Raw genomic sequence first — 27,668 nt, 5'->3', positions numbered from 1 at the left:
AATGCTTTTTAACTTTTTTAGCAGACCTTAGGGAAAACAGATGGCATGGTCTGGGGAAAGCAAAGCATGGAACTGAGGCAGCAATAAAAGTGTGAAATGTTTTGTAACAAATGATAGAAAGCTCAGAAATCAGTCTGTTAAGGAAGAAAGCATACTGTCTACCAAGCATTTGAATTGTTTAATGCTTTGGAGGAAATAGTTGATAAATAGAAAACATTTCATACCTTCTCCCAGTAGCTATAAGGTCATCAATATAATTGGAATGGCGTATACAAGGTATACAATCTGAAAATAAAATATCCTAAATCTAAGCTTTTGATAGTAAAAGCATCAACTTGAGATTTGTTACAATTACCTATTTAAAGAATTGTGGGATGTCTTTACTGAAAAGATTTTTGTGGGAGAGATGGTATGTACATTTCATAAAACTTTAAAATTATCCAATGGTGTTTGATGATACTTGCAATCTAAATTGTTACCCTAATGTGGAATACCCTACTCAGCATCTGACCCATCTTAGCATTTTCTCCACCACTAATTGTGCTCCAGCCATTCTGGCTATCTTCTGGTTCCTTTAACAAGCCAAGCATTGCTATTCTTTTCTTTATTTTATTTTATTATTGTTTTTAGTGGATTGATGACTGGTTTACAATGTTTTGATTTTTGTCATATGTCAACATGAATTAGCCACAGGTGTACATATGTCCCCTCCCTCCCACCTCTCACCCGTTCCCCGCTCTAGGTTATCACAGAGCCGCAGTTTGGGTTCCCTGAGTCATACAGCACGTTCCCATTGGCCATCTATTTACGAATGTTGGTGTGCACGCCTCCATGCTGCTCTGCATTCATCCCACCCTCTTCTGCTTCTTCCCACCTTTGTCCATAAGTCTCTTCTCTCTGTCTGCCTCTCCATTGCTGCTCTGTGAACAGGTGCGTCAGTACCTTCCTTCTAGATTCCGTGGATATGTGTTAATATACGATATTTGTTTTTCTCTTTCTGGCTTACTCCACTCTGTACAGTAGGCTCTAGGTTCATCCACCTCATTAGAACTGACTCAGATGTGTTCCTTTTTATGGGCATTGTGTGTGTGTACCACAGCTGCTTTATCCGTCTGTTGATGGACGTCGGGGCTGCTTCGGTGTCTTGGCTGTTGTAAACAGTGCTGCAGTGGACACTGGGTCCGTGTGTCTTTTCGGGTTTGGGTTTCCTCGGGGTATGTGCCTAGCAGTGACACTGCTGGTCACATGGTGGCTTTACTCCTGCTTTTAAAGGAACCCTCGTGCCATCTCCCGCAGTGGTGTGTCAGTTGACATCCCACCCACGGCGCTGGAGGGCCCCCTTCTCTCCACACCCTCTCCAGTACTTGTTTGTGGATTCTTTGATGATGGCCATTCTGTCTGTGGTGAGGTGATCCCTCATTGTGGTTTTGATTTGCATTTCTCTAATGAGTGATGTTGAACATCTCTTCATATGTTAATTGGCCATCTGTATGTCTTCTTTGGAGAAATGTCTGTTCAGATCTTTCTGTCCACTTTTTGATTGGGTGGTTTGTTTTTCTGGTATTGAGTATTGTATGAGCTGCTTGTATATTTTGAAACTTAATTCTTTTGTCAGTTGTTTCATTTGCTATTACTTTCTCCTATTCTGAGGGTTGTCTTTTCACTTTGATTATAGTTTCCTTTGCTGTGCAAAAGCTTTTAAGTTTAATTAGGTCCCATTTAATTATTTTGTTTTTATTTCCATGATTCTAGGAGGTGGGTCATAAAGGATCTTGCTATGATTTATGTCACAGTGTTCTACCTATGTTTTCTTCTAAGAGTTTTACGGCTTCCGGTCTTACAATTAGGTCTCTAATCCATCTTGAGTTTATCCTTGTGTGTGGTGTTAGAAAGTGCTCTATTTCGTTCTTCGATCCATCTCGAGTTTATCCTTGTGTGTGGTGGTAGGAAGTGCTCTATTTCATTCTTTTGCACATAGTTGTCCACGTCTTCCAGTGCCACTTGTTGAAGAAACTGTCCTTTCCCATTGTATAGTCTTGTATATGTCAAAGATAACCTGCCCATATATGTGTGGGTCCAAGCATTGCTATTCTTTTTGTCTGGAATGTTCTTTCTCCTCATCTTCAGAGGGGAAGTCACTTATTAATACCTTTGCCTTACCTTACATGACCAGCAAACCTGAAATTCCTTATTGGACATGCTTATCTTCCACACCCCGTTTCATTTTCTATATGTCACCTTCCCCCCCACCCCCATTTATTTCCTCACTGATCCTGTGCCATTAAATTATGCATTTAGAAGTAGCAGGGATCTTGTTTGTTTATTCATCTGTGGTCCACAGACCTAGAATAGTACGTGGCATGCAGTAAACAGTTCAATTAAGAATTGTCAAGTTAATAGATGAAGCGCCACTTTTTTTTTTTTTTTAATTTGGAGAAGACTTGAGTGCTTACTCTGTGCCATAAACTGAGCACAGCATGTTTTGGACAGCCTAAGGAAATAGCTTATGGGAATATAATGTATGTACCATAGAATGTGGTACGGGAGATGTCAAGGGACAGGGAGGCCTGGCGTGCTACAGTCCATGGGGTCTCAACGAGTCAGACAGACTGGATGACTGAAAAACGGCAACAACCGTGGAATGTACCATTTTAAGTATACAAGTCAATTTTTTTTTTTTAAGTAAATTTATAGAATTGTGCAGCCATCCCCACAGTCTACCTTTAGAATATGTTCCTCACCGCAAAAAATTCCTTCTTGCCTGTTTGTAGTTAATCCCTGCTTCAACTTCTAGCCTTAGGCAGTCACTAAACAGCTTTCATCTCTAGAGATGTACCTTTTCTAAAAATTTCATCTAAATTGAATCCTAATAAGTAATCTTTTGTTTTTGGCTTCTTTTACTTAGCATAATTATTTTGAGATTCACCCATGTTATAGAATTTATAGAATTTATTAGGAGTTATTCTCTTATTATGGAGTCATATTCCATTCTATACACCAGTTGATGGATGTTTGGGTTGCTTCAGTTTGGGGCTATTTTGTTAATGACTATATACATGGGAGTGGAATTGCTGCATTATTCATAAAGTATATATTTAACTTCTTAAGAAGCTACCGGCTGTTTTCCAAAGAGACTCTACCTTTTTACATTCCCATCAGAAATGTTTGAATTTTTTCATTTCTATCATTGCTGATACTTGGTGTATTGTCAGTCTTCTGGATTCCAGCATTCTGGTGGGCAAATAGTGGTATCTCATTGTGTTTTGACTTGCGTTTCTATAATGACTAGTAGTGCTGAACATCTCTTCAAGTGTTCATTGGCCATTAGTGTATATTTGGTCGTATGTCTGTTCAGTCTTCCACCCATTTTTAAGTTAAATTGTTTACCTTGTTGTCCTTTGTCCTTGGACGTGGGGTATCTTTTGTTGTGTTCCAACATATTCCTGTCAATGGTTGTTCCACAGCTTGTTGCGATTTTGGCGTTCTCGCAGGAAAAGATGAGTGCACATCCTTCTACTCTGCCATGTAGCAGCACCCTTAATGAGTTGAAGAGGTTTTTAATTTTTTAAAAGTGGTCTAGATGGAAGTTCTTTATTAGACTCACATCTTCTCTTAAGGCTGTAGTACCTCATTTCTCCAGTGTAGGTAGATTCCTTTTATTTCTTGTCTTACTGTATTGGCTAGAATTTTCCATGTTGAGTACAGTTGGTGGGAGTAGGCTGTTGCAGGATTTTTGTTAGGTACTCTTTATAAGGTTGAGGAAATTTTCTTGTGCTCCTGGTTTTTGAAGAGTTTTTACGAGCTCTTGAGTTGTGTTGGATTTTGTCATGTGTTGCTCTTCTGTGCCTGTGGAGGTGACCATGTGATATCTGTTCTATATTCCACCCGTGTGGTATATAGCATTAGTTACCTTTTGGCTATTGTCAGTCTTTCATTCCTGGGATAAATCTGACTTGGTCGTAATGTTGAATCCTTTTTCTGTTTCTGGATTCAGTTTGCTAATACTTTGTTAAAGATTTTTCCATTTTTGTTCCTGAGGTACCTAGTTTTTTTGTTTGTTTTTGTTTTAGTGATGTCTTTCTTTCTGGCTTTGGTATCAGGATCATAGAATGAATTGTATAGTATTCCCTCCTTTATTTTCTGAAACAATTGGTTAAGATTTGTATTACTTTTAAAAATATTTGATAGGATTCGCCAGTGTTGCCTTGTGAGCTTTGGCTTTTCTTTGTGAGAAAATTTTTAATGAATATTTCCATTTCTAGTTATAGGTCTATTCAGGTTTTCTGTTTCATCTTGACTTTGTTTTGTTTTGTTAATTTGTGTTTAAGAATTAGTGTATTTCATCTAAATTGTTTTGTTTGTTGGCATAAAGCTAGTATTTCCTAATGATCCTTTTAATTTTTCAAGAATCAATACTGATCTAAGTAATACTTTGATTATGGTAATTTGTGTCTTGTCTCTTGGTCTTTTTATAATAGGTAAAAGTTATCAATATTAGGGATGTTTTCAAAGACAGCAGCTTTGGAGGTTATTGGTTTGTTTTGTTTTTTCTATTTAGAATTTCATTTATTTCCACTCTCATTTTTATTATTGTCTCCCTGTGCTTTTCATTTAGTTTTCTTGTTTTCTATTTTCTTAAGATGGAAGCTTAGATTATTGATTTAAGATCTTTTCTTCCTTTTCCCAATATAGGTACTTAAAGATACAGATTCCCTCCCTGTACTGCTATAGCTGCAGCCCGTAAATGTTGCTATCTTCTGTTTTTGTTTTAATTCATTTTCACCTGTTTTTGAATTGCTCTTTTGATTTTTTCTTTTGTGCATGGGTTTCTTTTTTTTAAAAAATGATTTGTAGTTTACTTCTGTCTTAGAGCACATGCTTTAAATGAATTATTTGTTATAGTCTAGTATGTTTTTTATTTTTGAGGATATTCCATGTATACTTGAAAAATGTTTATTCGGCCTTTGCTGGGTAGAATTCTGTGTCTGTTCAGTCACCTTTGTTAACAGTCTCCTACGTATCTTGCCGACCCCATGTGTAGTAGTTCTATCAGTAATTGAGTGAAGTGTTTTAATATTTAACTACAGTTGTTGAATGACCTACTTCTTTCAGTTCTGTCAGTTAGGGGGTTCTGTTGTTAGATGTGTGCACATTTATGTTGGGTTGACCAAAAGTTCATTTGAGTTTTTCCATAACATCGTACAGAAAACTCTAAATGAACTTTTTGGCCAAACCAGTATTTGTTGTTTGTTTCTGATGTATTGACCTTGTTACCATTATAGCACGGCCCTCCTCATCTCCAGTGCTGCTTCTCGCTCTCTGGGTCTGCTTTGATCTCTAGCTCCTCAGCCCTCTCCTGACGACTGTCTGCACAGTGTACTGCTTCCATTGGTTACTTTCGCCCTGTATCTTTCTTTAAGATGTGGCTCCTGTGGACAGCATATAGTTGGATTTTCCTTCTTCTCTAGTAAGATAATGTCTGCCTTTTGATTGGAGTACTTAGTTCATTCACATTTAGTAGAATTATTGATATGGTTGGATTTATGTCTGTTTTGTTTTCCCTCTATATGTCTTATTTCTTTTTTGTTCCTTTGCTTTTTTCTTTGCTGTCTTCTTTTGTTTCAACAAATAGTTTTTAGTGGTTGCTCCAAGGTGTTTAGTGTATACATCTTATCAAATATTCTTAAAATTAATACTGATTTAATTCTGGTAAAATATAGCAACTTTTCTGCAGTATAGCTCTGTTTTCTCCTCCTTCATTGTTTTAAACCCAAGAATACAGTGATAAAATGATTGCTTTATTCAGGCTTGTGTTTGAAGGAAATTAAGAAAAGAGAAAATATATTTATACAGTCTTACTTACCATTTTACTTTATCATCTTTTAGTGATCTTCATTTCTTCTTGTGCAGTCAAGTTGCCGTCAGGTGTCACTTTAGCCTGAAGGGCTCTGTTTAGTATTTCTTGTAAAGCAGGCCTTCTACCCACAAATTCTGTCTTCATTTGTCTGTGCTGTTCTCTTTTCACCTTTAGTTTTGAAGAATAGTTTAAGACTCCTCAGAAGACAGAGAAGCTTGACTGCTCTGATTATGCTCTTACTACAGCAGTTTTAGAACAGGCTTAGACTATTTCCTTTTTTTGCAGGCATCCTCACTATAGTATACTTGTGAGAGAGGAGGCCCCCCTCTATACTCCTCCTTCCTCTGCCTTCTCTTGGAACAGAGTTTCTTAACCTCAGCACTGTTGACATTTTGGGCTGGATAATTCTTTTTTTGCAAAGTGGGGGGTGGCTCTCCTTTGCATTTTATGGTGTTCAGCATCCATGGCCGCTACCTACTCCATGCCAGGAGTGATCCCCCTTCCTCAGTTGTGACAACCAAAAATGTCTCTAGACATTGCCGAGTGTCCCCCAGAGGGGTGAAGTCACCACCTTGAGAAGCACTACGCGAGAGAGTTCCTGCTGCCTCCCCGCATTGCCCATTCTGCCGTCCTCCCCCCTCCCCCCAGTCTCATTGCTGATCTTTCGCCTGTCCCATTTGCTGCTCACCTGCTCCTCTGCTCCTCCCACAGAGCTCTGTAAGTCAATAGCAGTCACCTTTTTGAGGAGGGAGGCAGTTTCCCCCTTCTCTTTTTAAACATTCTATTGTCCATTCTGTAATGAATACCCTGTCCGTCATGTATTAGCAGAAGCCCATGTTTTTATACAGTGTGTTTTTCAAAATGTGCGTGCTATAAAACAGATGATGAATGAAAGTTTAGAAACAGTGGGGGTATCACTTATTAGTGATCTTTGTTTTCTGAAATGGATAAGAGAATTTTCAAGTATATTAGAGTTTTCATATTGTTTTCTTGTATCTGACTTTTGATATACTGTGTATGTTTAGCCTCAGATTGTAGTGAGAATATGCCGCCTTAGGTGATGAAAAATGTGTCTCGTATCATATGGTTAATAACTGGATAGACTGAGATCGATATGTCTCATATCATATGGTTAATAAGTGGATAGACTGAGGCCAATCTCTGGTCTTCTGTGACCCAGGCCCATGTCTTTAAATTTCAAATTCTAAAGAGAAATAGTGCATTCTTCATAGCACCATAGAGATGAAGTAGAAGTATTCTGCATAGTAGGAACCTTGAGGCCTGTGGGAACTTATGTGCTCATTTTCTAGAGAAAGAAACGTGATGCTTAGTTTCCTCCAGTGAATGGCTAGCTAAGATTTGTCCTTTTGTTCTTGGCTAGCGAGGTGGATGGTAGGGATTTTGACTCCTAAATGGTCATAATTAATTTTTTGATGCTCTTAAGCAACTGCAGCGTTCCACCCAGCATGGGCTACATTTTGGGAAAAAAGTTTTATGTTTTTGTTTTTATAACTGAAGAGAGGAATTTTGAATTACTTTTTTCCACTAGAGATGATCATTCAGTTAGTGTTTGCCAAAGTTTTCCATGTGGCCAGTTGGGTAATTATTGGAGGGTGGATTGGAGTTAAGGGATGTACTTTGTGTATGTGTGTGTATGCGTGTGTGTGTATCAGCATGTGTATGTGTAAGAGAGCTTTTTCTCTGTAAACTTTGTTTTTAAAACATTATTATTTTCAGACATTTAAAAAAATCATTTTTCACGAAGGTGTATGTGTAAGAAGGAAATCCATTAGTTAAGGAGTTTAGATTTTCCTTTATTTCCATCTGAGCTTGCTGTGTGGCCAACAAATCCTGTACTTCCTCCTACCCTTTGTGGTAGGTCCTGAGGTTCATTACGGCTCTCTACAACCGTGTGTTCCTTTTTGGGAAGTGATCCGCTGAAGAAACGTCATTGTACAGAAGAGAGGTTTACTCATATAATTTCCGGACTTTCCCTTCCTCAGCTGTGATAGGCCATTGTTCTCAGCATCCAAAAGTTACTGTTCTTTTTAACCAGCTGAGATGGCATTTCCTTTGTGCAGAGTCGATCCAGTCGCCTTTTCTGCATAGCGACTCTGACCAGGAGCCCACCCTTACTGTCTATGGTTACTACCCTTACTAGAGACACATATCGTTGAGCCACTGTGTTCTGTATGTAGTGTTTTTGCAAAGTATGGGGCTTGCTTTTAAAGCGAGAAAGAGCTACGACTACATCAAAGAATTCAGCGTATACACATAATCATGTGCAAATGTGTATTTCATACCCACCTTACAAAATAACTTAGTTTGATAGAGTATTTTCGGAGATTTTTATCTCTTAGTGTTTTGTTGTTGTTGTTTTGCTTCTGCTGTCTAGTCCAGTCTGTGAATTTTTTTGCACTTTTCCTTTCACATATTTATCACAGGACTTCTAGTATACTGTTCTCCCTGCTTTGATTTAATTTTCTTCTTTGTTGTTCCTCATTAGAGTGAGCTTCTGTTTATGCAAAATCCCAAGGTCTGGAAAATGCAGAATTGTTTCTACTTCGGTGAGACGCATATGTTAAATAAATACAGAAGTTGATTAACAGAGGAATAGTTAAAATAGTGACTCTATAGGCTGTGATGTGGTATCATTATAAGTTCACCATGATGACGGTATACCTTTTATATCCGTGGTATTAAAAACTGACAGTTGTCCACTGCATGGACCAGCACATGTTTCTTAAAGAACTTGGTAGTCAACATTTCAACTAGGCATATGGTCTCTGTCACAACTACTCATCTGCTGTATAGACAGAAAGCAGCCATAGGCAGTTTGTAAATAACTTAGTATATATCTAAGAAATAATATCTCATATTAACTTTTTTAATGCAATAAGAATACACTAGGTGGGTGAAAATACTTGTTGCCTAAAACAGTAGGAGCAGTAAGTCTTGTTTTAAAAAAAAGTTTATTAAGTTTTTAGACTAGTGTAGTTTTAATTAAAATGTGTTATGTAAATTAAAACATTCCCTTGAAATTATTTATCTCCCAGCTCTTCAGAAAGTAGCTTGATGTATAGGAATGGTCTTTCATTTCCAGTTGCCTCATACATTTTGCGTTGAGATGCTGTTGAGATACCTCATTTTTTACATTGTTCCTTTTAATCCTCTTATCAGTTTTAATTCTTCAATTTATGTTCTTATTTTTCATAAGCAGTATGGCAGAATACAGTGTGCCTTTGGTTTGTCGAGGGAGAAGCTTTAATGGTATTCTCAGATCGCTACCTCTAAAGGTTGTTTTCTCTGCCTCTCTGAACGTGGTTGTTTCAGGCATTGCCAGGTGTCACTGGGCTTGAAACTGATGCTCCTGGTGCCTGATGGCATGCTTGGCCGTTCCTGAGATCAGAAATGGCAGCAGACAGTTAACATCCTTGTGCCCAGAGGCAGTGCTGGCATTTGACTTTCTCTCTTATCAGAGATCTCATTACATGGTAGCTCTAGGTAGTGTCAAGTCCTGAGCTTATAATTCCGGGACTTGACTGACCTCGGCACAGCAGGGCCTCATCTCACCCACTGAGCTTCAGTCTGTACACAGAACTAAGCAGCTTCTTCCAAGTGCTTTCTTGGCTTTCATTTGGCAAGTCAGCAAGCTTATATTTTTCTAAGCCCCATGAAAGAAACTTCTTTCAATTTTTATTTTTGAAAGAGCTTTGATCATAGTGTCCCATACTGAATTTCTGCCACAGGTCCTTTAGTGATCGAAAGATGGTTGAATTAATATTTACACAGGAGAAACTTTGATCTGTAGAGTCCAGGCAGAATTTGTTATGGGTGACTTGTCTTTAAATTTCATTGATAAATTTTGTGCCTCCAAGTTCTGTTAGTATTAAATTTGTATCACTTACATCATTCTTCTTGTCTGGGGGTTGTTGTGTGGTTGATTGTCATTGTGATCTATTAACTTTTAAATCTGTGGGCAGTAAGGATGACTGATGGAAACGATATAGTTTTTACATTTGGTGACAGCCCTGATACCACCACTAATTATTCTTTTATCTCTGAATATTGTTTTCCCTGTAAATTGCAGCTTATTAAACGATAGCTTATGATTAATTTTCTGCCTAACATTTTATCACAATAACTTGTTACTTATGTACTAATTGCATGATTTACTGAAATATTTTGTGAACCCTGGATCCAGTGTCAGAATTGGAAACCTGCTATTATCCAGTATAGACTTATGAAATTGTTTCAGTTGATTTTTCCTTGCCTTTTGTTTTCCCTGCTCTTATATTCAAGAGCTAGTGAAAGATAAAATTTATTTATCCTTATAGGGAAGACTCATTTTTTTTAACGGACTTTTTTTTTTTTCTAGTTGGTTCCTTAAAAAAGAAATTTTAATTGGGAAAAAAAATTTTTTTTTTTCTGTGTAATTGAGTAACACTGTTCTGTTTTATCTCTAGGTTTGAGTTCTGGGAAGATTTTGAAGAAGACCATGGGAAAGGGAGAGAGAATGGCTATCAGAGTCTTCATAAGGTGCTAGAGCCTTTCCTTCTCCGAAGAGTGAAGAAAGATGTGGAGAAATCTCTTCCTGCCAAAGTGGAACAGATTCTCAGAGTGGAGATGTCAGCCCTTCAGAAACAGTATTACAAGTAAGTCATTGGCTGAGTCAGGCCCGACTGGGATTAAGATCAGTGCCAGGAACACATGAGAGAGAGAACTGACAGGTAAACTGCCTTTTTTAGTGAAGTCTCAACACAGATTTAAATAGCAGTTTATTTGTGGTCGGAGAGAGGGAAATTTATTTTTAAGGAATTGCTTTGTTTAATTTTGTTGATGATTACTAATAGTTAACAGAGCTCCAAAGCCAAAACTGCCAAGTCTGGCCTGTTCAAAGACCTGCCTTCATTCTTGTCTCCTCCATTCCAGTTTCTCTTCTCCTTAGGTAATGATTACTGTTATATTTAAAAGTCTTAGTGTTTATCTTTCCTTTATTTTTAATTTTTAAAATAGAAGCAGATACACGCTAGCTTCTTCGGGCCTTTTGTCTTCTTATACAGATGGTAGCACACTGTGCAGTTTTCTGTACCTTACTTTTTTCACTTACTGATGCCAGACAGCTGTGCTGGGAACACTCCACAGTGGTGTACAGAGGCAGACAGCCCTTGCTTTTTACAACCGCATAGTGGATCTGTGGAAAAGTTTGTTACTAGTCCCCTAGTGATGGACATTTGGATAGTTCCAAATCTTAACTTTTATAAATAGTGCTGTAGTCTTTGAGCCATCCCTCTTTGAGATGGGTTCCTAAAACATGTGATTGCTGAAAGCGTAAAGAAATTTCACAGTGCAGAAGAAAAGTGCTTCTCATATTTTGGGGTTTGTGGTTAGAGCTTATTTGGATATGTGTGAATATTCACGCACCCCGTCCTCCCTTCTTTCCAAACTGAGTTGTAAAACACACTCATCATGAGCACTGTATTCTGTAAAACTCCCTTTTACACAATTTAAATGGATATGTAGCTTCTGTCATTGATATATCTCATTTATTTAACTGATTTTCTAATTTGTGATAGCTTAATTTCCACTTTTATACTATATTAAAGACAGCTTCAGTGATAGTCATTGTTTATGTGAAATATATAAATGTAACATATGTTCTAGTATATATATATTTTTTTTTGTTGTTGTTGTTGTTGCCTTGGCTTTCTAAAAAAAAAAGTACTTACTTTCAGTTGGAGGATATTGTGTTTGTCTCTGCCATACATCAACATAAATCAGTCATAGGTATACATATGTCCCCTCCCTCTTGAATCTCCCTCCTACCTCCCACCCTATCCCATCCCTATAGGTTGTCCCATAGCACCTTAATCATTGAGCTCCCTGCATCATACATCAGTTTTTTATTGTTATTATCCTCTCTTAATATTCCTGTGCTCAGCCAGGTTGAATATTGCTGTGCTCAGCCAGGTTGAATACCTGATAGAATGTTGAATGGTCTGACTCTGGAGATGTGTGAGATCTCCTGCTGAGGTGGCAGGAGATAGAAGGTAAAGCGCCCTTAGTTCAATGGTCTGGCTCTGGAGGTGTGTGAGGGCTCCTGGTTAGGTGGCAGGAGATAGAAGGTAAAGCGTCCTTAGTTGAATGGTCTGGCTCTGGAGGTGTGTGAGGGCTCCTGCTGAGGTGGCAGGAGATAGAAGGTAAAGCGCCCTTCCTCGCCTTTTCAGTTCCCCTCCGCCCCCATGCCCTCAGTCATAGTGTTTCCTTTTATAATCTTCTGGTATACCCTGTTCTCTTCCTTTGCATCTGATAATACCATTATTGTCTTACTTTGCAGATGGATTCTGACCAGGAATTACAAGGCTCTCGCCAAAGGAACAAGAGGAAGCACATCTGGCTTCCTTAATATTGTGATGGAACTGAAGAAATGCTGCAACCACTGTCACCTGATTAAGCCCCCTGAGGAAAACGAAAGGGAAAATGGACAGGAAGTTCTTCTGGTGTGTGCCTACCTTGTTTGTAATTAGTTTCTTAAGGACAATTTAATTTCTGTAGATGCTTTTACTCAAAACACTCCTTTTCCTCCCTGATGGCTCTTCAAGGAGCATCAAAAGAAGCTTTAAAAACAGGTGAGGAAAACCAAATAGCTAGGAAAAATCTGGAAAGTATATTGTCACAGATACCAGGTAAAGAGCATTTTAGGAATTGCTTGTCAGCTAGATTGCAGAAGGCTTCCAGAAGCTTTAAGATGATTTTAAAAATATGAACTCTTAGAGGTGAAGGGCAGATTGAAGTATCCTTTTGATCATGATCGTGTCTTTTCGTTCTTCAGTCCCTGATCAGGAGCAGTGGGAAGCTGATTCTATTAGATAAACTGTTGACAAGACTTCGAGAAAGAGGAAACAGAGTCCTTATCTTCTCTCAGATGGTGAGGATGTTGGATATCCTGGCTGAGTACCTGACTATTAAGCACTACCCTTTCCAGGTAAGGATGCTCGGTACTTAGGGTCTCTCCCTTCCTCTCTCCCTCCCTCCCTCCTGGGTTGTATGCTTTGCTTGTTAAATTAGCCTCAGGTAGAAAACAAAGAGTTTTCTTGTTTGAAACAAATTGAGATTAAGAGTCCAGGAGGGTCTTAATTTTACTTTTGTAAAATTAAGAGTTTTTGTCTTCATTCATTAATCTCCAGTAAGATTAGGAGAAAAATAAGGAGGAAGAAGGAGTTTCTTTAGCATAATATTTTTCTGCATGTTAGACAATAAAAAAACAAAAACTTATCTGTTATCTATGTATAGGCATATGTGCAATTTATTTGGCCTAACATTATTACATAAGTTTTTCTTTAGTTTTGGATGAACTAATGAAGTTAGGCTGATATTGAAGATACTTGAAGCTAGTGATTCTAAGAAGACCAAGCTTTAAAACTCAGTGCAGATTGTCTTTCAAAGTACCCTGAAAGGCCTAGTTACATCCATAATACCTGGTGTGGTCTTTCAGCAGCTGTCTTGATACTGTGGTTATTATCAGAAATAGCACAGCAGAAAGAGTCAGTGATCTTTCAGTACATCTGATCCCTGGCTGCTTTCAGGTCTGGCTCATCATTTGGCATCAGTGAAATAAGATGTTACTTTTTTCTCTAGGGAGTGAGTAGTCTGGTGTCTGCTCAGGTTATCATGCCTGTTGCCTTCGCTTAGTGAGAATACTAAAAAGAGGGCATTTGGGTTTTCTGATTTCAAGACTTATCTTTGGGTCAGGGCTGTCAGGTAGACTTGGTAGTCAGAAAGAAGAAAGGGGGTTCCCACATGTGATTCTGCCTGTGTTCAGGTGGCTCTGGGTTTGGTGGGCAGAGCGCTGAGCTGTGGGTCCTTCCAGATCCCGCCCCGCCCCGCCACTGATGACTGGCTAGCGGACAACATCTGTCTGGTCGGTTTTGCCCTCTGTAAAATGAGATAGTTTGTCTCAAGTGGTGATTAAGGGGCAGCAATATGAAAATGATTTTAAAGAGTGAGAAATGCTTTATATACAGTGTACAGGTAGTAATTCTTCAGTATCCACATGTTATGGTATCTCTACAGTGACATTGTTTTGGACCTAGAGTTGACATACAGTCTAATGTAAGAATTGTATGTGCTGGGAAATGCCAGAGGCTCTCTTGAGGATACATTTTGGCTGCTTGAATGCTTTAGTTTTTGGAAAAGCTGGGGTATATGACCAGCTGAATGTTTTCAATATTGTGGGGAAATGTCTTCCACACAAAATTATGTAAAGGATTTTTTGCTGTATATAGCAGTTAACATGAGGGCAGCTTTCAGCCATATTAACTTAGGAGCGTCACTTTTCCGCAGGAGCTAATTGTGAGGTGAGCAGTGGTAGTGTTTCCTGATTTCTTGAGTACCCACAGATGGAGAATCAGACAAAGCCTCTAAGCACAGCGTGGTTGCCGTCTTTCTCCTTATGTCCTAGCGGCAATTCTCATCCTTGGATGGACCTAGGTGGCCCTCAGAACCAGAAGCTTCTGAGCTTGAGTGTGTAACCAGAGAGCTTGGGGCATGTTGGGTGTGCTGCTCAAGCACAGCCCTGGACGGCACTTGGCCAGTGTGTTCTGGTTATTTTTACTCAGAGGGTGTTGGAGTGAGGAAGGTTTCAAGTCTTCTGTTCTATTTTGAGTGCAGCTGATTTTCCTACCTTATGATTTTCTCGTGGTTTATTTTTACAGCGTCTGGATGGTTCCATCAAGGGAGAAATCCGAAAACAGGCGCTGGACCACTTCAACGCAGATGGGTCTGAGGTACGGCATGCGTGGCTTTGTTACTTGGGCAGTCTGGGCTCTGTATCAAGGGGGAAAGCCTTTCTAGCTGAATGTACTCTGTTTCAGAAACAGTTCACAGTACAGTGTCCTACCTGATAAGAGAAATCACCGATGTAAAAGGTGGCTCTTACCTTGTTTGGTTGTCACCCCCGAAAAGCATATCCATGCTTGTTTCTCTTCCCTGGGCTGAATTAATGGCAGAGTAGCTCTGATATCAACCGAGTGCTCTCTGGTGCTCCCAGATGACAAATTTCTGAGCCTAGAAGAAAAACAAGGCCAGGTTGTGGAGGGCTGACCAATAGGATTAACTTTGACACGTGTGCTAATTCAGAAGGTTCTGACCTGTACTCTTGGTGACTTGAGTCTTAGAAAGTGTGTTTGTGGTGTCTCAGATTTGCTGGACCTTGGCAGGGATGTGGCTTAACTCCCTTGCTTGGGCTGATAGCAGCGTCGGTCCATCTGTTAGGTGTTCAGCTTGAATTTGGCAATATGAAGTATTTTGTTTTTAAGGCTTGTGTGGAAGAGCCCTTAGGACAAGCTAGAAGCCGTGTAACCTTGTAATGTGTGCCTGTCAAGCTGTTAAATACCGTGGGATTTGAGAGAAGGAGGGGGAAGAGGTTTAGCGTGGGGGGCTGTAGTGGTATGAGGAGGGGAGGAGGCCAAGGAGAGTGCTGGAGGTGGGACTAAGCAGTCTGTGGAGAGAGCGTGGGAGCCTCTGAAGCCCAGGCGGCTCTTCTGTGTAGAAAGACCGGACTTGACTTTCTGCTTCTCATGAGCTTTAAGCACTGCATCTGTCACTCCAGAGAGTCAGGACTCCTGCCCCTCGAATTGCACACAGGCCCAATTAGACTGTGGTATTCTGGCTTCTTCTCTAGCTTAAAATTTTAGTTTCCTTGGGGAGTTTTAGACACTAATCTCTTCAGAACCAAGGCTCTGAATAGTCAAGGACAAGAGGAATTGAATTATTAAAACTATTGATAACCATCTAATTCCCACTCCTCCTTTCCCTCCTCCGAGTTCCTCACCTGTGAACTTTGACATGATTTTGCTCCCCGCTTCGTAACCCTGCGGTGGCGACTTCAGAGTAACAGTCAGCACGCAGCCCTGAGCAAGCGTGCCGTCAGTGTCAGCTGTTTCCATTATTGAGAGTGTGCTGAGGTTGGCTTTTGTGCCCTACTCTAGGTTTAAACTCAGTGTGAGTTAGATGTCTTGTACTGCCCTGTGTCAGAAAAAACTAAAGTCAGTTTCTTCATAGTTCTCCACTCAGCCCTTTCCCCATGGCTAGAAGGAGAAAATGGTTTCTCTACCATTTTCTGCAAACCTGAGTCTTTCTTAAATTAATTTAAAAATTTATGTACTTTATTACTGGGGAAAAGGATTATATGCACATTTAGAAATTTTGCAAGTTGGTGAAGAGTACCAAGAAGAAAAGCTGTACAAACTCGCTCTGCAGCTTGCTATTCGTATCATTTGGGTCCATTTCATTCATCCCAGAGGAAACCGTTTATTTGTTTATATGTTTGCCCCAGTTGGAATCAGGCTGCATATAGTCCTGTTGTCACGTTTCATTCAAAATTCTACTCGAAGCATTTTCTCCGTATCATTTAAAGATTTTAAAAATCATGGTTTCTAATATTTCTCATGCCTATTCCCTCATTTATTTAACCATTTTATTGTTGTCAGATGTTTAGTTAAGAGGATGTGAGCATGTAAAAAAGGTTTTTAGTGCCTTTTGCTGAATCACTTTTTCCAAACAATTTATATTCATACTTTTTAATGTATTAATTTATTTGGTTGTGCCTAGTCTTAGCTGAGGCATGTGGGATCTAGTTCCCTGACCAGGGATTGAACCCAGGCTCCCTGCATTGGGAGCGTGGAGTCTTAGCCACTGGACCACCAGGGAAGTCCCTATATTTATACTTTTATGTATGAATACTTCTGTTTTACCTCACCCTTTAGTTTCATAGTTTTTTTAACCTTTACCTATTTGGTAATAGACATAACTAATATCTTAATATACTGCATACTACCTTTGATAAAGAATGCCATTGAAAATAATTTTTTATGATCATTCAGAGCTCAGATGTCGTTTATGTTTTAGATGTCTTATTCTCAAGTGTTTACCTGTGGGCTTCGCTCTAGAGTGTGGAACTGCTGGGTATTTCTACCAAGGATCACAGACTCAGTGCTTCAACACCCCTGGCGATCAGTTCTCTCTTGGAACTGTTTAAAGTTCTTGTGAGACAGCTCTCTCTATTTTTAGTTCTCCGACAGTGTTGGTGAATGACTGTTATTCAGACTGGGGAGACCCTTTCATTGCATTTATGTATATGTATTAAGTACAGCCATCTATCAAAAGATAACTCAGAACTACCAGTGTTTGAGATGCAGATACCACCTTCACGAGATGCAGATGGGCGTGGGCTGCCTGCCCAGTCTCTGTTATGCCGTTGCTGTGGAAGCTGGGATGCATCAGGGCCTGGGTCTTTCCCGTATGCGGCTCTTCAGCTTGTCCTTCCCTGGTTTCCTTGGTGTGTGTCTGTGGTGACTGAGGGCCCTGTGCTACCAGTGGCTCCGTCATGTCGCCTGTCAGTACAGTGTTTCTGTATTCCTCAGCAGCCTAATAAATGAATGGACATTTGCTCAATAAAGTTTCCTTGCTTATACGGACTGCCTGCCTTACATGGCATAACTCTCCTTTACCCAGGAAATAAGTGTGTAGACAACACACTGAAGTGATCTGTTGATAACTAAGTTTGTCTGTTTTCTGTTAACTACTTGTATACTAGCTTTAGTTGGGCAAGACCACTAATTCTTCTGCTCCTATTGCCTTATCCATTTCTACTTGACTCCCTTAGCTCATTGCACCAACTCTTACCTTTTAATCAAATGAAAATTCACTCTGCCATCAAGTCCCTGACATTCTTGTAGCCTCCATAAAGTTTGTCCATCATATCTCACTTTTCTTCGCACCTGCAGGGGTTTCCAGGTGTGAGGGCTTGTTGGACTGTGAGGCTGTTTCTGAGAGGCCACTGCATAAAGTAGTATATTGCATTGTGTACAGGACTTCTGTTTCCTGCTCTCGACAAGGGCTGGTGGCCTGGGAATCAATTTGGCTTCAGCGGACACAGTTGTCATCTTTGACTCTGACTGGAACCCCCAGAACGACTTGCAGGCACAAGCCCGAGCCCACAGAATTGGTCAGAAGAAGCAGGTCAGTGGAGAAGCCTTTGGATGTGGCTTGGAGGGGAGGTCGTTGTCTCTGGGTAGATACCTGTTAATTAGCTCGTAGAGAGACGCTGTCTTTAGGGCTGAGATGAGATGAGCCTGTAGTTATGGACCGGCTCTTTTTCACTGTTTGTAACGTGTATGACCAGTAACTTTCTGGCTTACTCAAAGGTGCATGATGAATAGACTTAGAATTAAAAATTTCTGTTTTTGTATAGAAAAGTTGTGATATTCACATTGTTCAGCACAGTCTACTTCTGTTAACATGGTCAGTGTTAGCGCTGCTGTATGCTGCTCAAGTACGCACTTGTTCCTTCAAGGATGAATTTCAAAGTCTGTTCCAGTATTAGCTACCATTTAAGTTTCATATGTGGTTGGAGATTCAGTTTTGGTAAAACAGATAATTCTTCAGCAGCATTTTTATTGTTAGGTCAAGGCTATAATAATAGTTCTTAGAGGCAATTTTTATTTAAGAATGTAGCATGCTGCCCATAGTAGAAGATATAATATATATTAATGCTTAAGTTGTCTGCTTGGATCAATGACTTACAAGTAGTAAGCCATAGCAGAGAACAGATTTTTTTTTTTTTTTAATTTCCCCTCTTGGTTTTAGGCAGAAATAACTTTCTATGTGTGTGAACAGGCCATAAGCATAACATTGCCTTTTCCTACAGGTAAATATTTACCGCTTGGTTACAAAGGGGACCGTGGAGGAAGAGATCATAGAACGGGCCAAGAAGAAGATGGTATTGGACCACCTGGTGATTCAGCGCATGGATACCACTGGCCGAACGGTTCTGGAAAACAACTCTGGGAGGTCCAAGTAAGTGCCAGAAAGGTGGGAGAGGTAGCAGACATCAATTTTACATTGTCATTTTGTGTAATTCATTCATTCTTCTCATGAGATGCTCTACAACAGACATTAATCCGTTGATTACCTGGAAAGGACCAAGCCAAAACTGCAAGATGGCACTTTGATTTTATTTTGCCTTCCCCATTTCTCCTTCCTCTTTTTTTTTTTTTTGGCATACCAGCCCTCTGCGTGTGCCCTCTTGTCTTTGCTGCCCTCCTCTTTTTTCATTTTTTTTGGGGGTACCAGCCCTCCGCATGTGCCCTCTTGTCTTTGCTGCCCTCCTCTTTTTTCATTTTTTTGGGGGTACCAGCCCTCTGCGTGTGCCCTCTTGTCTTTGCTGCCCTCCTCTCCAGCCTCTTGCTTTTGCCTCTGCCTGTCCTGTACGACACAGCAGCAGCAGTGGCAGCTGTGTGCTCGCCCTCAGGCTTCCTGCCTGGCACGTATTGCCTTGGACTTTTCAGCAGCGAGGCTGCAGCAGGTTGAGTTGGCAGCCGTTTCTTATTATTGGTAAAAATGTTGGGTGTGGAGATTGCCTTTCCTACTGAAAACAAAAGGGTATGAAAGGAAAATAGTTAAGTTTCAGCTAGCTTTATTTGGAAGCACAACAATTTCTCTTAGAGAGTTTACATTTTGACCAGGTTGTTGAGTATCTTCTGTGGCAGTCTTAACAGTTGTGTTACAGGTTAAATCAAATGAGCCCTTTCTAATTAGGTGATGATGATTTTCCACTAAAAAGAAAACTAGGACAGAAAAAGCTTGTTCTTTTATTTTGGACCAGAGAGCAGGTGTTTGAAAATTCTTGGTGAACAATAACTTTCTGAATTAAAGGATGAATAGAGGATTCCCTTCTGTCATGTTGCTAATTACCTTTCTTGCTTACTCATGTAAATATATGAACCAACCAGAAAATAATTGCTGTCTTAGTCTTTTGTTAAGTTTACCACTGCAGACTCATCCTGTGGATTAAAAACCATGAAATATTTGTGAGATCATTTTTCTTGTGGCAGAATTTCTGTTCTCACCAGTAGTTGGACCTCTTTAGGAAGAATATATATTTAGAACTCAGTAGAGGTTATTTGATGTCCCTAAGAGATTACAACTACATTTTACTTCTACAGTTCAAATCCTTTTAATAAAGAAGAGCTGACGGCGATTTTGAAATTTGGAGCAGAGGATCTCTTCAAAGAGCTTGAAGGGGAAGAATCAGAGCCTCAGGTAATTAATAGCAAGGCGAAAGAATGTCTTGATAAGTATCATCTGTGAGAGTCTAAACTTTTCTGGAAGCACATTCTGAGCCTGAGACTTTTCTAAAGAAAGAGTAGTTACTTGCAGAACATAGTTTCTCTTTTTCCTTATATGGCTGAAAGTGCTTACAGAATTGAATGGGAAAGAATGAGAAAATCATGGAGGGTTTTGACTTTGCTGTTTTTTATTCCAATTTTATTTCTTGAAATTTCTGAAGTGTCATCCTATGATTTGTATAAATAGTAGTTTGAAATGTTGGATATAAAACATTATAAAAACTGTGAGTGTAAAAGAAAATGGAATCAGAGAAGAGCGTTGGTTTATTTGCACCAGTATTCTCAGTGAATGCTGACCACTGTTGGCTTTTCACCATGTTCTTTTAGGAAATGGATATAGATGAAATTTTGCGCTTGGCTGAAACCAGAGAGAATGAAGTCTCAACAAGTGCAACAGATGAACTTCTGTCACAATTTAAGGTATTAAAATCATTGTCTGAGAAAGTCCTTGGCATTGATTTGTGAACCAATAATAAGTAATGCCTGTCAGTACTTTGTCAGTGCAAGACACTCTGTGCTTTTCTTTTTACCTAACTTAATTCATACCCCTTAAAATCACTCTCCAGAGTTCCAAGTATGGTGTGAATATAGACTGTACAGTCCTTCCCATGGGGGTGACCACCGAAGTAGTCCATCTTGCCCAGAGTCAGTGGACAGAAGAAAAATAGTTGGTGTGAGTAAGGCTGCAAATACGCTGTCAGTGGGACAGGTGGAGAACTAGATAATGTGGAGCTCCGGGAGAGACGTTAATAGAATCATAACAAAGAGAGGTCAGAGGTGTGAAAATAGAACGTGGCAGTGGGGAGGCTCCTGATGACTTCGTGGCATTAGGGAAGTTGTGGGATGGTTGGTGGTATTTGATAGAAAATTAAATGAGATCAGGACCAAACGCAAAAGCTGGATACCGGATGAGTAGGAGGTGACCGCATTGAGTATAGACTTTATTAAAAAACTTAGTAAGGAAAACAGTGAAAGTAATTTATAATGATGAAGGGTCAGGCAAGATAAGGTTTTTTAAAGGTGTTACCATGTTTCTAGCTTGAGGAAAGAGCTTGAGAATAGGAAAACACTGGAAGTTCTAAGGAAAGAAGGATAATTGGTTACACATTGCCCAGGAGGAGACTGGAAGGGATACAATCAAAAGCACAGATGGGAGAACTGGCCTTCGAAAGACAAAAGAAGAATCCACTTTGGAAGGAGAGGGGAGAGAAGATGTAGAAGCTCCAGGTGGTGACCTTACTTACCAGTAAGTGAGGTGTTTACTGAGAAGTGGAGAAGTTTGGGGATGGTGCCATCCAGGGGCCAGGAGTTGCTGGGAGGAACTTGATAGGGACTAGAGCTGAATTTAGAAGGTGGGGCTTCATGGTAGAGCAAGTCAGCAGGATCAAATGACTCTCCAGCATTACTTGAGGTCAGAAAAACTGGATCAGTTGTTCATCCCAAGGTGGAAGATTGGCTTAGGAGGCACAGAAGAGTCATCAAAGTGGCAAAGAGTTGCCCAGATTCAAGTGAGAATGTGGTTGAGTGGATTCATCATTGGTTGGTTCCGAGCATGTTAGAGAAGAGGGTAAGAGGCTACATGGATGATTATGTGTGGTAGACCCACTAGGACTGAGAAGTGTTTGGGAGGAAGCAGTACTTTGTGATGAAGTCCAGGGTTGGCCACAGGTGGAAGTTGTCGCAGTGGAAGAAGAAGAAAGGGGCTGAGTGGATCACAGAGCTCTAGGATCAGAGTTAATGTGTCTTAAGGATGCAGAAGATGGAGGTGAATTGTTAGCATTTCAACTGGATTTCACTTCTGTGACTAATGCTCCCTTCTTAAACAGAAGTAATCTTCATGATGGTGTCCTAGTCAAAATATCATATGATTATTTAGATCTGAAAAACTTCTGCATATTACAGATTGATCAGAAGCCAGATTATTGGTGATACTTGTCTTTCTTTAAGGCCCTTTTGGCCATTATGTTTCAGCATCAGGTTAGGTAGGATTCTGCTTAAATAGGGACTCTATGTCTGGAGTGCGTCACTGAATTGACTTTCTTTTCCTAATAATTCTTTTTTGTTAAGCTAATTTAACTTGTTGGAAACATAACAAACATTTCTTTGAGATATTTATGACTACATGTTTCTTAAGTAATAATAACCAATCCTTAGAAAATTCTTACTATACTGTAAGCACTGTTTTAAGTACATTCTGTATGTCAGTCCTTCAGTTTTTACAACAATATTATGTTGGAGTCACTTATCATCATTTATAGATGAGGAAACTGAGATGTAAGGAGGCTAAGTAGATTTCCTAAAGTCACACATGTTTGGAGTTGTTATTACTTCTTAGACAGGGATTCTGGCCTGTAGAGTGCTATTCCACTCTTGGGAAAGTTAAATTCCCAACTGCATGAACCCCTGATGTATCTGTAGTATTGGTATTTGTATCAACTAATACCATTTCAAAGTGAGATCTAAAGTAGTTACAAACAGTGCTTAACTTGAGAGATCAGTCAGATGATTCATTTTATGGAACAGAAAAATGTTAAATTTTAAATCTCAGAAATTACATACCTCTGGTTTTGTCCTGTAATATTAAAATTCTGATTGTGAAGACATGATATCCATGTTGGAAATTAGAGTTAATTTTGCCCGAAAGTTCTGATTTCAGTGTCAGCTCTTAAGTTATTTTGAGGAATGGAACTTCGTAAACCTCTTTAACTTCAGTCCTGACCTGGGGCCTGCCCACCACTGCTCAGAAGTGGCCAGAGTTGGTAGATGTTTCTCTGTAGCCATAGTCTAAGGCTTTCAAACTCATACATGCAGATGCCTTTCTTTCTGGGATACATATTATGTCTGTATAAATATAATTAAATGTCTGATATCAGGCTTTCCTGATAGCTCAGTTGGTAAAAAATCTGACTACAGTGCAGAAGACTGGGATTTGATCCCTTGGTCAGGAAGATCTCCTGGAGAAGGCAATGGCAATCCACTCCAGTATTTTTGCCTGAAAAATCCCATGGACAGAGGAGTCCATGGGGTCACAAGAGTCAGACATGACTTAGTGACCAGACTACAAAATGAAGTAAATGGAATATTATTCCCAGTTTGCTTGAATTTTTTGCGTTTTATGTTTTCGTTTTTATTCCTGAGACTAACGCACTTTTGAGCATGTGAAATTATGAAATACTGTTAGCTTCTGTACTTTTAATAAAAGTGAATCAGGTAACCAGTTGACTAGACAGTAGCTACTGCTTTGAGTTGTGCTTTGTTTCAGATGAGCTCTATTCAGTATCAGCTTACAATGCACAGGCCTGTCAGTCCACACTGGGCTAACATTAGGGGTTCGGATGTGATGATCTATATTTACTTTATTTTTGGCCACACAGCACAGCATGTGGGATCTTAGTTCCCTGACCAGTGATCAAACCTGTGTCCATCCACTGCAGTCTTGCAGTGGAAGCATGGAGTCCTAACCACTGGGCCACCAGGGAATTCCCTGCAAATATTGTCATCTAAATAAATCTAAAAGTTCTAGTTAATATATTAGAAAATGTGTATGATTTAATAGCACGTCTTTTAATAAAACATAAGACAGCTTGTATATTTTTATCTTTCTTTATTCTTCAGTAAAATTCCTGATGAACTTTAGAACTCGGCGAGTAGATTTTGTTGAGGGGATAAGGGAGAAATTAGTAGAAAACTGATTTTTTTGATTATGTAATATCATAAGAGTCCTCTTATTCATAGCATTTTAGATTCAAAACACTGCATGAGTTGGTGTTTCAGTAGATGGTGTTTGGGAAATAGTGAAATGTCGGTCAGACAGTGAAGTCCTTTTGTTGTAAGGTTGCCAACTTTGCAACGATGGAGGATGAAGAAGAGCTTGACGAGCGTCCTCACAAGGACTGGGATGAGATCATCCCAGAGGAGCAAAGGAAGAAAGTGGAGGAGGAAGAGCGGCAGAAGGAGCTGGAAGAGATTTACATGTTGCCTCGAATTCGGAGTTCCACTAAAAAGGTGATCAAGTGAGACAAAAGAGACGGATGTGCTTCTGACGTGCAGGGTTCCAGGGCAGAGTTTCGGGAACTTAGCAGAGGGAAGTGGAAGCTTGCACAGGGCCCAGGAGCGTACCTGGGAGACGTTCGATCTCTGCATCTTGGCCCTTTGTGAGATGGCTGGACGTGATTTGAGTTTGACACAAGGCTGCCTTTTGCACCTGAGACTAAAAGTAGTAATTTTAACAGTTGGGTTCTGGTTGGCAAGGCCTTCAGCTTTCAGAGTCAAATGTCTCTTCCTCTGTAAATGCTCGTTCATAGCACTTGGTATAAATACTTAGTAAGAGATTATATAAAGGTGCTTCAGTTACAAAGCGCCATCATAGGCACTATCTAATTTGATTTTTGCAAGAACATAGAAATAGATAAACTCTGTTTTTATTACTCAGTTTGTTGGTGATAGCACACTCAGGTTTGCCTAAGATCCTAGTAAATCAATATTAGCTAATAGTAGTTGTCATTGAGTATGCACAGTGTACCAGGCATAAGTCAGTGCTTTTACAGTAACTGACTCATTTAGTTCATATGAAAACCCTGTATTATAGGTGCTATTATCCCCATTTTACAAATGGAAAACAAAGGCATGGAGAGGTAATTTGCCCAAGGAAATAAACATGAACCTACAATCCAGATATTTTTATTCCAGTGTACTTAATGATGACCAGATGACCAGAGACAGTATGTACTTAATGATGACCAGAGACTGTATGTCTCTGGCAGTGTGAATACACAAGCAGATCTTCTTTCATTGCATGCTATCTGCCTCCTCCTTTCTTAAAGGCAGATTGACTTGCCTGATAAAATAGGAAGTTCCGAGCTTTAAGGAGTTAAGATGGGCTGGTCTTAGTCCTTAGATCACTTGGACCTGGCATTTGCTACAGTGTAACTTTGCGTTTTCAGGCTCAGACAAATGACAGTGACTCTGATACTGAGTCCAAGAGACAGGCCCAGAGGTCCTCTGCCTCTGAGAGTGAGACGGATGACTCTGATGACGACAAGAAGCCCAAGCGCAGAGGGCGTCCCCGAAGTGTGCGGAAGGACCTGGTGGAGGGGTTCACAGACGCCGAGATCCGGAGGTTGGTGGAGGCCCCGCTCTCCCTCCCCTCACGTGTGGGTGGGCATGCTGTAAGCCTCAGGTGATGCGTCCCTGACCTGGGGGACAGGGCGGAGGGCAGCAGGGAGACGAGTCGTGCCCAAGACCCCGGGATGATTCTGCCTTCTCCAGGCTTTTCCTCAGTTGAGCTCTTTGTTTACTTCTTGTTCTCTGCTCTGAACATTTCATGATGAAGAAAGTCCAGCCACGAGGAAAGAGGCTGTTGGAGGTCACCTTGGGCTGGAACTTTTTTTTGTTTTTATTGAAGAATTTGAGTACATACATGCATACATATTTAACAGTGTATATAGAAGAAATGGTATAATATAAAAAATTAAAGCAGTACAGATAACCCCAGTTTACTTTCTGTTAGCGTTAATACTGGTATCAGTTTGGTTTACTAATACACACATGTTGTTATACACAGCATATTGTTCGGCAGCTTGCTTCTTGTCACTTTCAGCCAGTTTTAGGTATCTTTCTATTTCAGTACTTATTACACATTTGTTGGTATCTGATTGACATCCCTCTGCCCTCCAGAAAAATCTAAAATTGTTGCATTGACACCATTTCCCCCTAGTTTCTGTTATCTTTTTAAACAGGTGAAGAAAGTAGAAACTGTGAAGATAGCTAGCTTTATGATCTAATCCATATTATTAATTTAACTGTATCATGTAGTCCTTTTAAGTCAGTATTTGAAACCATGAGGTCGTTGTTTCCCACTAAATGTTATACCTGTTCTGTTCTTCTTTATTATGGAAAAACGTAAATACATACAAGCATTGATAAGACGTCAGCAGCCTTCCCCTGGGCATCGTCTTAACCCTTGCGAATCGGTAGTCCATCTTGTATGTGGCCCTGCTTCTGCCGCCCCTGCCCCGAGTGTCACACAGTGAAGGCTGTGTGTTGTGCTATGGCTGAGTGGGAGGTGCCAGAGGTGTTCACTAGGCCTGCTTGGTTTACTGCTGTTCAGGTCTTCTGTGTTCTCTGATTGTCCTATGCATTATTGGAAATGGGTGTTGACATCTCTATTGTTGCTGTATTATTTATTTCCTCTATTTTGTCAGTTACTGTGTCCCATATTTTGGGGCTCTGCTGTTAGGTGTGTATACTTGATGTGTTGTGTTGATGGACTGGCCCTTTTCTCGTTATAAAATGTCCTTTGTCTCCAGCAGCAGTTTATGTCTGAAAGTTTATATCTTGGTTCAGTACTCATGTAGATACTCTAACTCTTTTGATATTGTATGTGTGGTATCTTTTCCCTTTTTTATTGCAATCTATTTGTGTCTTTGAATCTAACTTGCAACTCTTACAGGCTGTATTTAGTTAGATGATTTTTTAAAATTCATTCTATTGGTTTCTTTGTTTTGATTGAAGTCTTTAAATCATTTACATTTAATGCAATTACTGATAAAATAGAATTTATGTCTGCATTTTTGTTTGTTTTTTATGTCTTGTATCTTTTTTGTTTTGTTATTTCCCCCATTACTGCCTTCTTCTGTATTGCATGATTTTTAGTATACTATTTTAGTTTTCCTGTTTCTTTTACATTTTAAAAATTATTTTCTTAGTGGTTTCCCTGGAGATTATAATTAATATTTTAACTTAGAACAATTTAGTTTGGACTAGTATCAACTTAATTTCAGTGGTATTCTAAAACTTAACTCCAATTTAGGTACATTCCTTCTCCCTTTTTGTGCTTTTATTGTCAGGTTTAAAATCATTCAGTTCAGTTCAGTCGCTCAGTCGAATCCAACTCTTTGCGACCCCTTGAATTGCAGCACGCCAGGTCTTCCTGTCCATCACCAGCTCCTGGAGTTTACTCAAACTCACGTCCATCGAGTCAGTGATGCCATCCAGCCATCTCATCCTCTGTCGTCCCCTTCTGCCCCCAATCCCTCCCAGCATCAGAGTCTTTTCCAGTGAGTCAACTCTTCGCATGAGGTGGCCAAAGTACTGGAGTTTCAGCTTTAGCATCATTCCCTCTAAAGAAATCCCAGGGCTGATCTCCTTCAGAATGAAGTAAAAAATTACTGAAAAAAATACGTATACACTGTTTTTTACTTACTCAGGTATCCTCCTGAGGCTCTTGTTTATTCATGTGGATTTGAGTTGTTTCATGTGTTTTCCTTTCTGCCCCAAGTACTCTATTTTAGTATTTCTTTTAGGGCAGGTCTGCAGCAACAAGTTGTGTCTTGATTTATTGGGGAATGTCAATTTCTCCTTTGTTTTTGAAGGATAGTCTTTATTCTTTTTCTCTTTAACATCGGATAGTCTCAGTTGATTTACCTTTTCACTGATGTTTTTCTTCTGTCAGTTCACATCTACTCCTGTGATTTTTTTTCATCTTATGTATTGTACTTTTCAACTCCAGTTTATATGTGACTCCTTTATATAATTTCCATCTCTGCTAGTATTTTCCATTTAGTGATACATCATTCTCAAATTTTCATTAAATTCTTCAGACATGGATTCCTTTAGTTGTT

The 27,668-nt window shown here is 39.7% G+C and overlaps 1 protein-coding gene and 1 long non-coding RNA gene across 9 annotated transcripts in view; one reads left to right on the top strand and one right to left on the bottom strand.

The window, feature by feature from the left end:
- Positions 1 to 27,668, top strand: part of CHD2 (chromodomain helicase DNA binding protein 2) — a 112,164-nt gene that overhangs the window by 48,208 nt on the left and 36,288 nt on the right. For 4 of the 8 annotated variants that reach the window (XM_059879125.1, XM_059879123.1, XM_059879124.1 and 1 more), the window contains 11 exons: positions 10,324 to 10,512; positions 12,195 to 12,357; positions 12,690 to 12,842; positions 14,572 to 14,643; positions 17,729 to 17,878; positions 18,567 to 18,715; positions 19,864 to 19,960; positions 20,374 to 20,466; positions 23,881 to 24,051; positions 24,990 to 25,165; positions 26,895 to 27,104. In XM_059879125.1, the coding sequence (XP_059735108.1) occupies positions 10,324 to 10,512; positions 12,195 to 12,357; positions 12,690 to 12,842; positions 14,572 to 14,643; positions 17,729 to 17,878; positions 18,567 to 18,715; positions 19,864 to 19,960; positions 20,374 to 20,466; positions 23,881 to 24,051; positions 24,990 to 25,165; positions 26,895 to 27,104 (1,623 nt within the window). The remainder of the gene's footprint in view (positions 1 to 10,323; positions 10,513 to 12,194; positions 12,358 to 12,689; positions 12,843 to 14,571; positions 14,644 to 17,728; positions 17,879 to 18,566; positions 18,716 to 19,863; positions 19,961 to 20,373; positions 20,467 to 23,880; positions 24,052 to 24,989; positions 25,166 to 26,894; positions 27,105 to 27,668) is intronic. The other 4 variants (NM_001102181.2, XM_059879128.1, XM_059879129.1 and 1 more) reach the window with 1 other exon arrangement.
- On the bottom strand, positions 14,609 to 15,498 carry LOC132343330 (uncharacterized). The gene is made up of 3 exons (XR_009492093.1): positions 15,007 to 15,498; positions 14,796 to 14,923; positions 14,609 to 14,683 (listed from the first exon to the last, which is right to left on the bottom strand). It is a non-coding gene; the product is annotated as an uncharacterized lncRNA (long non-coding RNA).

This window comes from Bos taurus, chromosome 21, assembly GCF_002263795.3.
Source record: "Bos taurus isolate L1 Dominette 01449 registration number 42190680 breed Hereford chromosome 21, ARS-UCD2.0, whole genome shotgun sequence".
NCBI classification, from domain to species: Eukaryota; Metazoa; Chordata; class Mammalia; order Artiodactyla; family Bovidae; genus Bos; species Bos taurus.
Note: the sequence above shows the minus strand (reverse complement) of the source record. Positions and strands in the feature narration are given on the sequence as shown.